Source organism: Sturnus vulgaris, chromosome 6, assembly GCF_052056855.1.
Source record: "Sturnus vulgaris isolate bStuVul1 chromosome 6, bStuVul1.hap1, whole genome shotgun sequence".
NCBI classification, from domain to species: Eukaryota; Metazoa; Chordata; class Aves; order Passeriformes; family Sturnidae; genus Sturnus; species Sturnus vulgaris.
Genome location: NC_142248.1, coordinates 43,955,288 through 43,968,072, shown reverse-complemented (window position 1 = coordinate 43,968,072; position 12,785 = coordinate 43,955,288). Strand labels below are relative to the sequence as shown.

Sequence of the window (12,785 nt, the reverse complement as noted above, 5' to 3'; positions counted from 1 at the left end):
TTCCTTCTGGAACTGCTTGTCACTTTCCTGTTATTTTTAATAATGTAATGATAAGATTTTTTGACATGTACTGTACGTCTTTCCTTCAAGACAGCTGCAGCCTGCCTTGTGCAAACTGCCAGGCTGGCAGGAAGAAAGTGGCATGCAGAAAACCTTTTCCCTGCAATGCTTTCTTTTTTCTGCCTTTTTTTTTTGTCTCTGCTAGAATCTCAAAATTCCATGAAGATACGTAGACATTATTTCCTCTGCCTGCCCCTTCCATCCCCCAATAAATTTATTTTATTTTAAATAATTTTCACTGGAATAAAAGGAATATCTTTATTTCATGCTGTGGATTCCTTGCCATAAAGTTAGTAAGTGTTTATCTGTTTGAGGCTTTAAGTTGTAAAGGTAAAAACTAAGGAATTTATAATAAGAAGAAATTATAGAAATGACTTTAAAGGTGTTTCCAAATATAAGCTGAAATCAACCATTGGGGCTTAATTTAAAAAAAAAAAAAACAAAAAACTATCTGGAGCATCTCTAAGAGGTACAGTTGGAGAAAGAATTGTTCTGCAACCTGAGCAAAAGTTGGGAGAAGGAAAATGAGTTAAACAGAAAAGCTCCAAACAAACAGAAAGAACCTAACCAAAAAATCCCTTGAAATTCCTGTGAATTCTGTCAGTCTTGTAAATACCTCTTCTGTGTTAGGCAGGTATGCTATGTGTATTAGTGTTTTCATTTTGAGGGTCACTCACTCATTCTGTCATGGACTGGTGTTTTCCCTGACCTGCATTTTCTTTTTTTCCTCCTGAGGTACCACTTCAGTCTTCCTGAGTAAATTTTGTTTTCTGCATATTTCACCATTACATGGGTTGAGAGCCAGATGGGAAGTGGTTTGGGTTTAGTTCTTGCTCTTAGGCTTTCATACAAATAAATGGTACTTTGCATATTTGCTGTTTTCATTTATGACTGCATTTATTTTCACAGCCTGAGGAAGAGCTTGATCCTGAAGAGAGGGACAACTTCCTCCAACAGCTTTACAAGTTTATGGAAGACAGAGGTAACACTAAATTTTCTTCCGTTTTTTAATCTCCAGTCCACTTGCTTAATGGCACGGCACTCAAAGGGAGCTCAAATCCTCCCTGAGGTGTTTTGGTTTTGTTTTGCTTTCACAAAGCCTTTTTTATGTTCACAACGCCTGTTAAATAAGCCTTTGGTTGATTTCTGGTTGTGACAGCCATGGCTGAGAGCTCTGCTGCTCTTAATCCCAGGCTGGAAGCTGAGGAGTCTGTCCATGGATGGTGAAATCCAACCAGCAGAGAATGGAGATGTGCCAACCTCAAGTCTCTGTGCACAAACGGAGCAGTGATACCTGAAGAGACAACTTCTAAAAGATCCTATTTTATCCTGTAGCTAGAACAATAAAATAGTGTATTTTAAATGTCTGTCTTTACAGAATTGAGACTTAATAAATTGTAATAGTTGAAGTCTTGGCTTCAGAGTTGTGTCAGAAGAGCACCTGCAGGATGTACCTGCTGACTTGGGAGAGCTGCTGTTGCATAAGGCATTTGCAGTTGTGATGAGACTGACACTGAAATGGAAGCTTCTATGCTTTTAAAAAATATATATTCAAGCCTGCAGAGAGTTTTGTCTTTTAAAGTATGTTGGTTTGATTAATTTGGTTCATGAAGTCACCATTTCAGTCCTTTATTTCAAATACTGTTTTCATCCTGCTGTTGCCTTGGTGTGGAGGTAAATTGCAGGTGTAACTACTGCCCTTTTCCCTTTTTTTTCCTTTTCTCTTGCCAGCAGTTACCTGAATGATATTTCCATAGCAGCACAGAGTGCAGCAAATGTTGATGTATTTGAATTTGAAATAACCAGAACTAAGGGTAACACATTAAGTACTTGCAGAGTCTGAATATTTGCCCCTTTCTTCTTTTGAGGGGGTGAGGTTGTTAAAATTAATGGGGAAATCAAGCTGCCATTGTGAAAGAGGGTCTATATGCCTTCTAATGAGGTGTGTTCTAGACCACAGAATCATAAAAGAACAATTCAAAAGCTGTTCAATATTGCCAGTTGTTATCATAGGTTTAGAAATTGAGCATGTATTATAGCAAAGTGTTCTGGAGCTCATCCAATATAATTTTGAAGGCCTCCTGTGTATATAACCAGTGTTTCTGGAGAATAAGCTGCCTTAGGGGAATAAAAGGCTAAGTGGAGGGGGAAAAAAAGAAATCACTCTGCTGCTGGGCTAATCCAGAGTTTTCCTTTCATGTAGCGTGATTCTTCCCACTTTCCTGTTTTCTTCCATTCTCTTTCTTAAACACTCACAGACTACAAAAAGAGTAGGGATGTCAGGACCTTGTGAAGACAAAAGAAGAAAGCATTTGTGTGCTGAATTTGAGGACTCAGTCCATGAAATATAATTTAAACCAGTATGTGGATTGAGCAATGTGCAGGACTTTATCAGGACTGGGACTTTCCCCTGCCTGTTTGCTTTTTATTTTCCTTCTCTGTCCCTATAGCAAGATTCCTGTTCCCAATAGATTGGTTCTACATTCTGTTCTCTCAGTATAAATGTTTTGATTCATGGACTAATGACAGTATTCCCAAAGTCCTATAAAATTATTTTAATGATTCCAAATATAATTGCATGAAGATGAGGGAAGATACAAAGCAGCAGGGAGGAGGTTTGATACTCTTCCTTGCTGGGAGGATTTTTGTCTATGTATGCAGCCACTTGCCCTAAGTCACTTTTGGTTTCTCCTTTTGCAAATAATTACTGTTCTTTATGTCACTGCCACTCAGCTGATTGGAGTTCTCTCTTTTCCCTGGAACTGTCCCAAATATTCATGTCTGGTCAGGGCCTTTTGCTTTTTCACATTCTGACAATTTGCCTGAGTGTCTCTTCCTAATCCAGCATCTCTGCTTCTTCCTCATTCCTTTCAGCCCACAGTGTTTTAGTTAATCTCTTCACACACTGCTCTATTCCAGCATTCCTCAGGTGCTCTCTGGAGCTTCCTGCAGTTCTGGCTGTGCTCCCTGCTCACGAGAGGAGCAGTGGGATGCAGCCAGGTGGATGGAGGTTGTTAATAAACCTGGGGGCTGATAAACCACCCAGAGATAATGGTGCATTCAAAAGAGGGTGAAGCTTTAACTGGTGATTGGAATTTACTGGCTTGGGAACATACCTTAAGCCATTAAATACAGGTTTTAAAATGCAGAAGAATGCATTTAATCAAATGTGTGCTAAAAGAATGGAAGAGGCAACTTGCTGTTCTTTAGAATAACTTGTATCTGTTTTATTTTATTCAGGTACTCCTATCAATAAACCACCAGTTCTGGGCTACAAGGACCTTAATCTCTTCAAACTTTTTAGGCTGGTTTATCAGCAGGGTGGGTGTGACAATGTAAGTGTTGGATGTTCCCTGAACTAAATATATGTATTCATTCATATCTATAAATGATTGTCCAGGGAAGCTGTGGATACCCCATCCCTGGAAGTGTTCAGGCCTGCTTGGACAGAGCTTGGAACAACCTGGGATAATTTAAGGTGTCCCTGCCTATGGCAAGGGGTTGAAACTGGATGTTTTTTTAATAGTCCCTTCCAACCCAAACTGTTCAATGGTTATGAAAGGCTTTGTCTTTTAGCTGTTAGATATTATTCCTTAATGTTCTTATTTAACAAAACCTGTAAACTTCCTTTTTTTTTTTTTTTTCTCCCAAAGATTGAAAGTGGTGCTGTATGGAAGCAAATTTATATGGACCTTGGCATTCCTATTTTGAACTCGGCTGCTTCCTACAATGTAAAAACTGCTTATAGAAAGTAAGTTCTTATACTGGATGATGGTGAAAACACTTCTCCTTTCTTTTTCCTGGTTGTAGCATGCACAATATTCAAGAGATTTTTGATAGTTACAGGCAGCAGTTGATGTTCTTCAGTTAATCAACAGTTCTGAGCATTTTCCTGTGCTGATGTGGAGGAAAGGAGGGAGCTCTCAGGGCTGTAAGTTCCTGTCACGCCAATACATCAGAATTCTGCTCATTTTTTTACGAAGAAACTTTCACTTTCCTCATGTGCTGATGGCATTTCAGAGTACACCAGTGAAATTTATAAAATAAGCTTTGGCAGATTCAATTTTGCAAGTTAAGGTAATTAACAGTAACAGACTCCTTAATCTTTAGATCTCATATGCTTTGAGCAGAATTTTATACTAGTTGCTTTAACTTCATGAAAGGTGTTGACTGAAAAAAGGCATGTTTCAGATTGTAAATGTACATAAAATCTTTGCAGAATTTGTAGAATAGTGGCTCTAGGGCTTAACTCTGTGCATTGCTATAGTGGCTGTGACAGTTATTAAATAATAAAATCATTACTTACAATGACCAGATGCATAAATCTTTTTCTTCTGACCCTCACTTTTCAGCTCTGTTGTAACTTTTGAATTGGAAACCTTTCAGGAATGACATTTTCCAAGCTCGTTTTCTAAATAAAAATTGTTTTTATTATTTATCCTGCTGGAAGTTTGACAAGAAACAGTTGGGCTTTTTGAGTAAAAGGGAAGAATGAGGTTCTCTTGTCTCAGACCTAAGGAAATTTGGAAATAGGGATGACTAATGACTCAACTTATGTTAATGTCGATGAAGATGACAGTATTGAGACTATCTTCAGTGGGATTTGAACTGGGCACGTGTTTAAGGTTTGTATTTCACAGAGAAGAGTGTTTATCCTGGAAAGAGCAATTGGTAAATGTGCACTGGGTTGCTGTTACAGCAGAAATAATGATGATGTTGTTTGGACACAGGAAAATGTGTTGTGACAGTGATGGTGTGTTGTAACTTGCATATTAATTCTTTGAGGAATAAGCTAATTCATACCTCTCTCAACTATAACTGGATTAGAGTGTGCACAGGCAGTTTCCAGAGAAGAATTCCTTCATGGCATTACTGTCATGAATTCTTAACTGGATGGGGATGAAGTTAAATATGTGGGAAGCAACTCTGTGTATTCTTTTTCAGCATTTGACTTGAAATTATTTCACTTCAAAATGTTCTCTAGCTTTTATATTTTTGTTTATTTGGGTTTGTTTGGTTGTTATTTTTTTATTACTATTATTTTCTTGAAGTTACTGAGCAGGAAAATAGATTTTATGCACTTCAATAAATAGAAAATAAACCATGAAATATAAATGGGACCTTCCTTGTGTCTGTAGGTATCTTTATGGTTTCGAGGAGTACTGCCGTTCTGCAAACATTCAGTTTAGGACCATCCATCACAATGAACCAAAAGTGGTAGAAGACACACAGAAACACGTGGAACCAATGGAGGAAAGTGTGAAAGAGGAACAAAAAATGCCCCCAACAGAAGTTAAAAAAGAAGCAGAAGAAAATTATTCCAGCAGTGAAAGTGAGAAAGAAGAAATTGAGCTAAGATCCCCAAGGGTGAGTGGTTTGAGCTGATTTGTGTTCAGTCCTTAACAAAGCCCCTTTGTATAGTGAACAGTTTCCATAATGAGCTTTCCCCGTGGAGCAACTGCTCACTGGAATTGGTGCACTTGTACAAGTGTGGAGTTCTGGGAGTGTTAACTGTTAATGATGCTCTACCTGGACACAGAGTCAGGTTTGATTATTCCTTCGTATTCCACACCATGCATGGGGTTTGCTGAGGCTCAGTTGGATGTGCTGTGATTCAGGGATGGCTTGGAGCTGTTATCATCAGAACACTGAAACACAGCAGGACACTCGTGGTTGTGGGTGAGGTTTTCCACAGGCACGTGGAACCTGGAGCCTTCTGGCAAGAAACAGGAATATCAAAAACCTGCTATGGATCTCAGAATCTAAGGGAGACCCATTTCTCTGAGTTGATTTTTTATCACAGTCTCTCTCCTGTAGAGTGTAGAAGAAACACTCAAATATTAGAGTATATAGACAAAAGTAGAGGGAAGAACAATTAAGTTTAGCCTTCATTTGTCTTTAAATGCTGTAGAGGTGAGGGTTGTATTAGTAGCTACATAGATTAGATCAGTGGCCCATTAGCTGGAGGATACTCAACACCATGAGGAATACAGACAGTACTTTAAAGGTATTGGAATATGACTGTAGCACTCATTTAATTACCTTAAAAGAACATTTTGTGTTCTTTAATAGAGTATGACTACTGAAAGAAGAGAATTGCTGCTTTTAAATTGTTCAAGTTTTAAGGATTCTGTTAAGACTAAAATGTCATTCTGTTAAAGTCCTTCTTGCAAAGCAGCTTTTCAAGCAAATATATGGCCTTATAAATTAATAGATGAAAGGACACGGTGTAAACACAAGTTGAGACTTCTATTTTGTATTATATTTCTGTTTAAATGAAAATGGTTGTTCCAAGCTGCATCAGCCTCAGTGAATTTCCTGACATTACATTACCTTTGTTCTTAGTTTATTCGTTTATTTTTGAGTTGGTTTTTCTTTTTGAGAACACTCAAAAAAAGGATAAAGAGATGTAAGAATTTTGTCTTTTTAAGAATTGGCTCTTTGTTCTGATTAAAAAGCGATGATCCTATCAAGAGATTTCTAATAAATCAAATTATAATCCTAGATCTCTAAGAATCAGTTGCAGATAGTCCCAGTCAGCAAGTGCCTGAGTACTCAAAGTGCCTTTTAAAAATGGGATACTTAAGAGTTTTTTGAAAGCTGACAAATTTCTGCCTGTGATGTGCACAGGTGACTGTCAGGATTGAAGATGCTGAGGGGAAGATGCCTCCCCTCAATAGTCCTATACAAGCACTTCAAATAATGCTGTTGCTGTAGGTGAACAAGACATTTTGGCCCTTTCTATGAGAGCAGCAAACATTACAGGTCAAAAAAAAATGCCCTGAACTTTCCATCAGTTAATCAGAAACTCAGCCTCATTATTCCAAATGAAGCAGATACAAAAACTTGCAGCTTTAATTTTACTATTTTAGAATATTTTGCACTTTTTTTGGTAATCTCCAGCCTTTCTTCTCTACAGGAGTTGCATGTGTCACTTTTTTGCTGAAATTTGGAGAGGTTATGGGGAAAGCAGGTGACAGGAGTCATTAAACTGATCTTAATTCTGTTCCAGGGACGAAGAAGACTTGCCCGTGATGCAGCCCCTGCTAAAAAGGATGGTGAGGAGGATAAAACCCAAGACAAATTAAAAGACAGTAATAAAGAAAACAAAGATGTAGAGGAAACACCTGAGAATGCAGAAAAGAAAGAAAATGAAACTCCACTAGGGAAGAAAAGCACACCAAAGCAAAAAGAGAAGAAAATTAAAAAGCAGGAAGATTCTGATAAAGAGTCAGATGAAGAGGAGGAGAGACAGAGGGACAGGTAAACATTAATTTGTGCCACCTTCTTTGAGTTTGTCTGTGCCATGGTTGAGCTGTTCTCCAGGCAGGAGGATGCAGACTTGATCTTACTAAAGTGTGAAAATTAGAAACCTTATTCACTCAGGCAGACAGGGAAGGGAACATTTTATTTCAGGCTTGTGGAGCCTGCTGTACTTTCTGGAGCATCTTTTTGTGCTCGATGCCAGGCAGTATTTTTCACTGTCATTTTACTTGCCAAGGCTGTGTTGGTGTTTTATCACACCAATACCTCCAGACACCGAGATGACGAGGCTGTGAGGGTGGGAACAGCTTGGAAGCATTTCCCTGGGCAGTTGAAACAGAAATGGCAAATCCCTCTTGTCCTGTGCTTTTAAGGGTTTGCTGGTGAAGCTGCAGGCTTCTTGTTTTAATTCTGTGTCAGATGATCAAGGCATCAAAAAGTTTTCTTTAAGCTATGTGGGTGTTACTTGTCCTCTGAGTTGCTTGCCACAAGATAATTGATCTTTCACTGAAGGCCAGCAAATCTATTTCATTAAAAGCAAGCCCATAGTCCTTTCTAATACTTTATTTCCTGCTGACGTTTTTGTAAAGTAGCTTCTAAATTATGCTAAATTCTCCCTTAAACAGGGAAGAAATTATAGCTAAAAATAGGCTAGATTGTAGTTCTTCAAAATATATTTGAGAATAATATTTAAATAGTAGTTAAAGGTGTCATAAGAGGTGGATGTATCTAATAAGAGCTGTGCAAACACTTTTAAGCTTGGCTGAACACTTCTGTGTTCAAAGTGAAGTTTTGTGAAGGTTTTTCCAATAGAATGGTGTTTGTGTCCATGAGAGGATCACTGTGATGGCAGTTCAGACTTATGTGCAGTAACTAAACTATAGTCAATTGTCAAAATACCTTTTTTATAAATAATATGTCAAAATCAAATATTTCAAAACTGAAGTTAGTTTTTCCCGTACTCTTTAGGAGACACACACAGAGTTAACTTTTATTCCTCTTTGTACTATCAAAATAATAATTTAAAAAATAATCTTCAAGCTTTGAGGTAGTTGTACGCTTTATAAATTGGGTTTAAATTTTAATAAAACTTTCTGGATATTTCTGGCACTTAGCCCCATTCTCTCTAAGTTCTGTTCTTGGTTTAAAAAAATCTTTCTGAGCAAGCTTCAGAGACAGGACAAGGTGCAGAAAATTAATTTCTTTTTTTCTTGCAGCCTTTTTGTACCTTGACTACTCTCTTTAAATTTTAAAATATGATTGTCACTAATTAGTGGGCATTTTAAATACATTTTACTGCAGGGAAGAAATTGAGAACAAAGGAGAATCAGAAGGTGAAGAGGATGAGGAGGACACAGAACCCTGCCTGACTGGAACCAAAGTGAAAGTAAAATATGGACGTGGAAAGACTCAAAAAATTTATGAAGCCAGTATTAAAAGCACAGAAATTGATGATGGAGAGGTTTTATATTTAGTTCATTACTACGGTTGGAATGTAAGGTGAGGATGACAAATGGTCTTTCATTTCTTTGTTCAAAAGCTTATTTGCAAAAAAAAATTTTTTTTAAGAAAAATGCTTTTCCTGGCAGCCAGTCTTTATAGTACTTTATATACTTCTGGTATATAACTTGTGGTATTCCAAATCTCTAAGCAAATTTTTTTTATGTGGCAACATGAAGTTTGAATGTGGCAATATTCCTCAAATATTTACAGGTTTCCTTTACCTTATTAATAGCTTTAGGAGATTTTGGGGAGCTTCAGTGTGTTTGTGCTTTTCAGAATCTCATCCAGTTTGTTGCCACAATTTAAAAACGTAACCTTTTTAAAAATGAGTACATTTTCCTGCTGAGGCATGGTGTGGTGAAAACCATCTTGTGTATGATGTGGATTAACTGACACTTCAGAACTGACTCAGTCCCCTGAGTGTTCCAGTGCTTTGCTGGTGAGAGACAGGACAGGCAAGTTTGTATCTTCATTCCCTCATCCCATAAGGATTTTTTCTGGACTGGAAATGTCATTCTTCTTTCTAAGGCCAGACACTGCATGAGTTGCAAATGCTTGCTCTGCTATCTTGGAGTGGTTTGGACTGGAAAGGAAAGCCCATCTCCTTCCACCCTCCTGCCATAGACAGGGACACCTTCCACTTTCCCAGGGTGCTGATTCAACCTGGTGTTGGCCTTTTTCTACCTCATTAATAAATGTTTTCTGTAATTCAGGTCTTTCTACTCCTCATACTCCAACAACATTTTTATGTGCAGGGATAACAGCATGTTGTCGTTCCCTTTCAGGTATGATGAATGGGTGAAAGCTGATCGGATTATCTGGCCAGTGGAAAAAGGAGGACCAAAGAGAAAACAGAAGAAAAAAACAAAAGTAATGCTTTCAATAAGTTTGTAGTACTGTATTTAATGACTAGCACTGTCTCTCTTTAAAAAAAGACAATTATTCAGTTTACAGTCTACTTTTTGTTTAAATAGAACAAAAGGTTTGATAATCAGCATTAAACCATTAATAAAAATGCAATGTTTCCCCTGCAGAATAAAGAAGATGGTGAGAAGGAAGAGAAGAAGGACGAGGAGAAACAAAAATCCAAGCGTGGGCGGCCCCCTTTGAAATCCACTCTCCCATCCAACACTTCCTGCAGCCTCCCCAAAACGCCCAACAGTGAAGGTAAATCTGGCTCCAGAGGTGCAGGGAGCAGCTTGTGCTGCCCAGCATTCCCAGCTGGAGCCCAGGGTGGTGTGGTGGCCTGGAGCTGCATGTGAGCTCTCAGCTCCCTGCACCTCGGCAGCACCAAGGCTCGTTCCGCTCGATGAAAATTAATTCTTTCGATTTTAATTTTAGCAACACCTCGCAGGCAGACGAGACGTAGCTCAGGAATGTTTGATTCTGATAGAGGATCAAACGGTGAGTGATCTCAGCTCTGTGTATGCTTTGGAGGCTTTTTCAGTACCTTTTTGAAAAGAGGATTGGTTTTTTTTCGGGTTTTTTTGCCTTCTTTTTTTGTTGGTGTTTTTTTTTTCTTTCTCCTTGTAAATTTTATTGAGTAAGCAGTTGAGCTGACACTGCTCACAGAAGAGCAGTGACTGTACAAGTCATTCTTCAGCCAGAGCCTTTCAGTCCTGAACAGGCCAAATCCAGTGCTATAATGATAGTCTTTATTGTGCTAATTAAGTCCTCAACCTCAATACTCCATCATCCAGCAGAGCTGTTAATTATACACAAATGGCAGCACATCTTTGGTGTTTCTAAGCCTCTCTGAACAAGAACTGAAGTGAAATCACTGTCTCCTTTTAGTGCAGGTCCCTGAATAATCTTCTGGTAATGTACTAATGTTTGCTCTCTGTGTGGTGCATCATTTGTACAATAGTTTAGCAGTGAAATGTCCGTATTGGGATTTTTTTTTTTTTTAATTTGGGTTGGGTTTTTTTCTCTGCATGGAGGGGAGAAGTGTTGATTTTTGGTTTTGTAGTGTCACATGGGAGAGGCAATATCCATAGGACCAGGACAATCCTATTTTTGCTGCAATAAAATGTAATTCATTTGTATTGGCTTATTTGGGAAATAGTAGTCGGAGAATCATAGACTTCAACCAAATCACCTGAGTTAAGAGCATCATCCAGATGCTTCCTGAACTCTGACAGCACCACCACTACTGCAGTTTCATAGAAATTTTAGGTGAAAATAAGAACTGTAGCGAGTGTGTTGAATAATATAGGATTTTTAAAGTGTAAAATTATTACTATAAACTGACACCACAGATTAGTGAAAACAAGGGGGTTTTGTGAGGTTCAAATAAAAAGTCGTGCTGCAATTAAATATTTAGGGTGCTGTTTGCTTCTTTTTAAAATTTTTTTTAGACTCTGGCACATCTGACAGTGAAGCAGATGAGTCATCTGAAAAGAATTTGAATGAAGAATTTTCTCCAGAAACTTCAGAACTGGAAAAAAGTGAAAAACTCCGTGATGAGAAGCTGGATGAGGAAAACCCAAAGATTTCTCACACGCTGAAGGAAAACGACAGGACTCAAGTACAGCCACTAGAAACACTGAAACTGGAAGTTGAGGAAAGTGAACAAATTGTTCAAATTTTTGGAAATAAAACGGATCAAGTGGAAGAAATCAAAAGAGAGGTTGAAAAATCACCTAAGGGAAAAGGGAGAAGGAGCAAGACAAAAGACCCCTCATTGGAGAATGCAAAGATTGCACCAGGAAGCCAGGAAGAGGTGGCAAATGAATCTCTTACAGAACCTGAAAGATTAGATGTGTCTTCCTTGGACTGTAAAGACATTTCCAGCACTACTGAAAGCGAAACAGAGCCCTCCACAAAAGATAAGAAACTTTTGAAAAGGAAAACGTTGGAACAGGCATCACCTGAGAAGAGAAATCGGCGAGAGAGCGAGATGGAAGTGCCAAATATTGTATCTGAAGAGAGGACCAATGAATGTAGTGGAGCAGAGGAATGTAGAGGGCTGAGTGCTGAGGAGTCCCTCAGAACAGAACACGAGGAGATGCCATCCCTGGTGGCAGAGTCCGTTCCGCAGTCGGAGCTGAGGAATGACAACTTCCAGCGGCCGGCCGAAGCCAGCGAGAGCGTTCCCTTGAAAGATGAGGATGACACAATGCCTCAGATCGGTCCTGAGACCTTGCTGTGCCACGAAGTAGACCTGGATGACTTGGATGAGAAGGAGAAGAGCAGCAGTGAAGACACGACAGCAGAAAAGTCAGACCCCGGTGCTTCCAACTCAGCCCCCTCTGCCTTAGCCCCCGGCGTCCCCTCGAGCTTCCCGGTGGCCTCTCCGCTGGCCCTCAGCCAGGACGAGTCACGCAGCATCAAGAGCGAGAGTGACATGACAATTGAGGTGGACAGTGTGGCAGAGGAGTCTCAGGAAGGGCTCTGTGAGAGCGAGTCTGCCAATGGATTCGAAGCCAGCACCACATCCAGCAATTGCAGCATCGCTGGGCAGGAGAGGGAGATGGGAGAGAAAGGTGAGCATTTCCTGCAGGAGTCACTCCCTGCTCTAATCCTTGCTCGGGGTGACTTGAGACTGGTGTCACTTGGTTAAAAATTGCTGATCTGTTTTGTCTGCTGGTTATAAATTCACAGAATGGTTTGGGTTAGAAGGGACCTCAAAGCCCATTTTGTTCCAGCCTCCTGCCATGGGCAGGGACACCTCCCACTTCTCCAGGTTGTTCCCAAGATTTGTCCAGCCTGTCCTGGAACACTTCTAGGGATGGGGCAGCCACAGCTTCTCTGGGCAACCTGTGCCAAGGTCTCAGATTAAAGAATTTCTTCCCAATGTCCCATCTAACCCTGCTCTCTGTCTTGTCCCTTGTCCTGTCACTCCACGTCCTTATCCAGAGTCCCTCTCCAGCTCTCTTGCAGTCCTTTTAACCCCTGGAAGGGACTCTGAGGTCCCTCCAGAGCCTTCTCTTCTCTGAACAGCCCCAACTCTCTCAGCC

At 39.6% G+C, this 12,785-nt stretch overlaps 1 protein-coding gene across 3 annotated transcripts in view; it reads left to right on the top strand.

Annotated features, from left to right (window-relative positions):
• Positions 1–12,785, top strand: part of ARID4A (AT-rich interaction domain 4A) — a 46,142-nt gene that overhangs the window by 28,663 nt on the left and 4,694 nt on the right. For all 3 annotated transcript variants that reach the window (XM_014871399.2, XM_088166357.1, XM_088166359.1), the window contains 10 exons: positions 970–1,042; positions 3,301–3,395; positions 3,714–3,811; positions 5,199–5,427; positions 7,073–7,323; positions 8,626–8,823; positions 9,612–9,696; positions 9,861–9,993; positions 10,168–10,230; positions 11,184–12,311. In XM_014871399.2, coding sequence (XP_014726885.1) covers positions 970–1,042; positions 3,301–3,395; positions 3,714–3,811; positions 5,199–5,427; positions 7,073–7,323; positions 8,626–8,823; positions 9,612–9,696; positions 9,861–9,993; positions 10,168–10,230; positions 11,184–12,311 — 2,353 coding nt within the window. The remainder of the gene's footprint in view (positions 1–969; positions 1,043–3,300; positions 3,396–3,713; positions 3,812–5,198; positions 5,428–7,072; positions 7,324–8,625; positions 8,824–9,611; positions 9,697–9,860; positions 9,994–10,167; positions 10,231–11,183; positions 12,312–12,785) is intronic.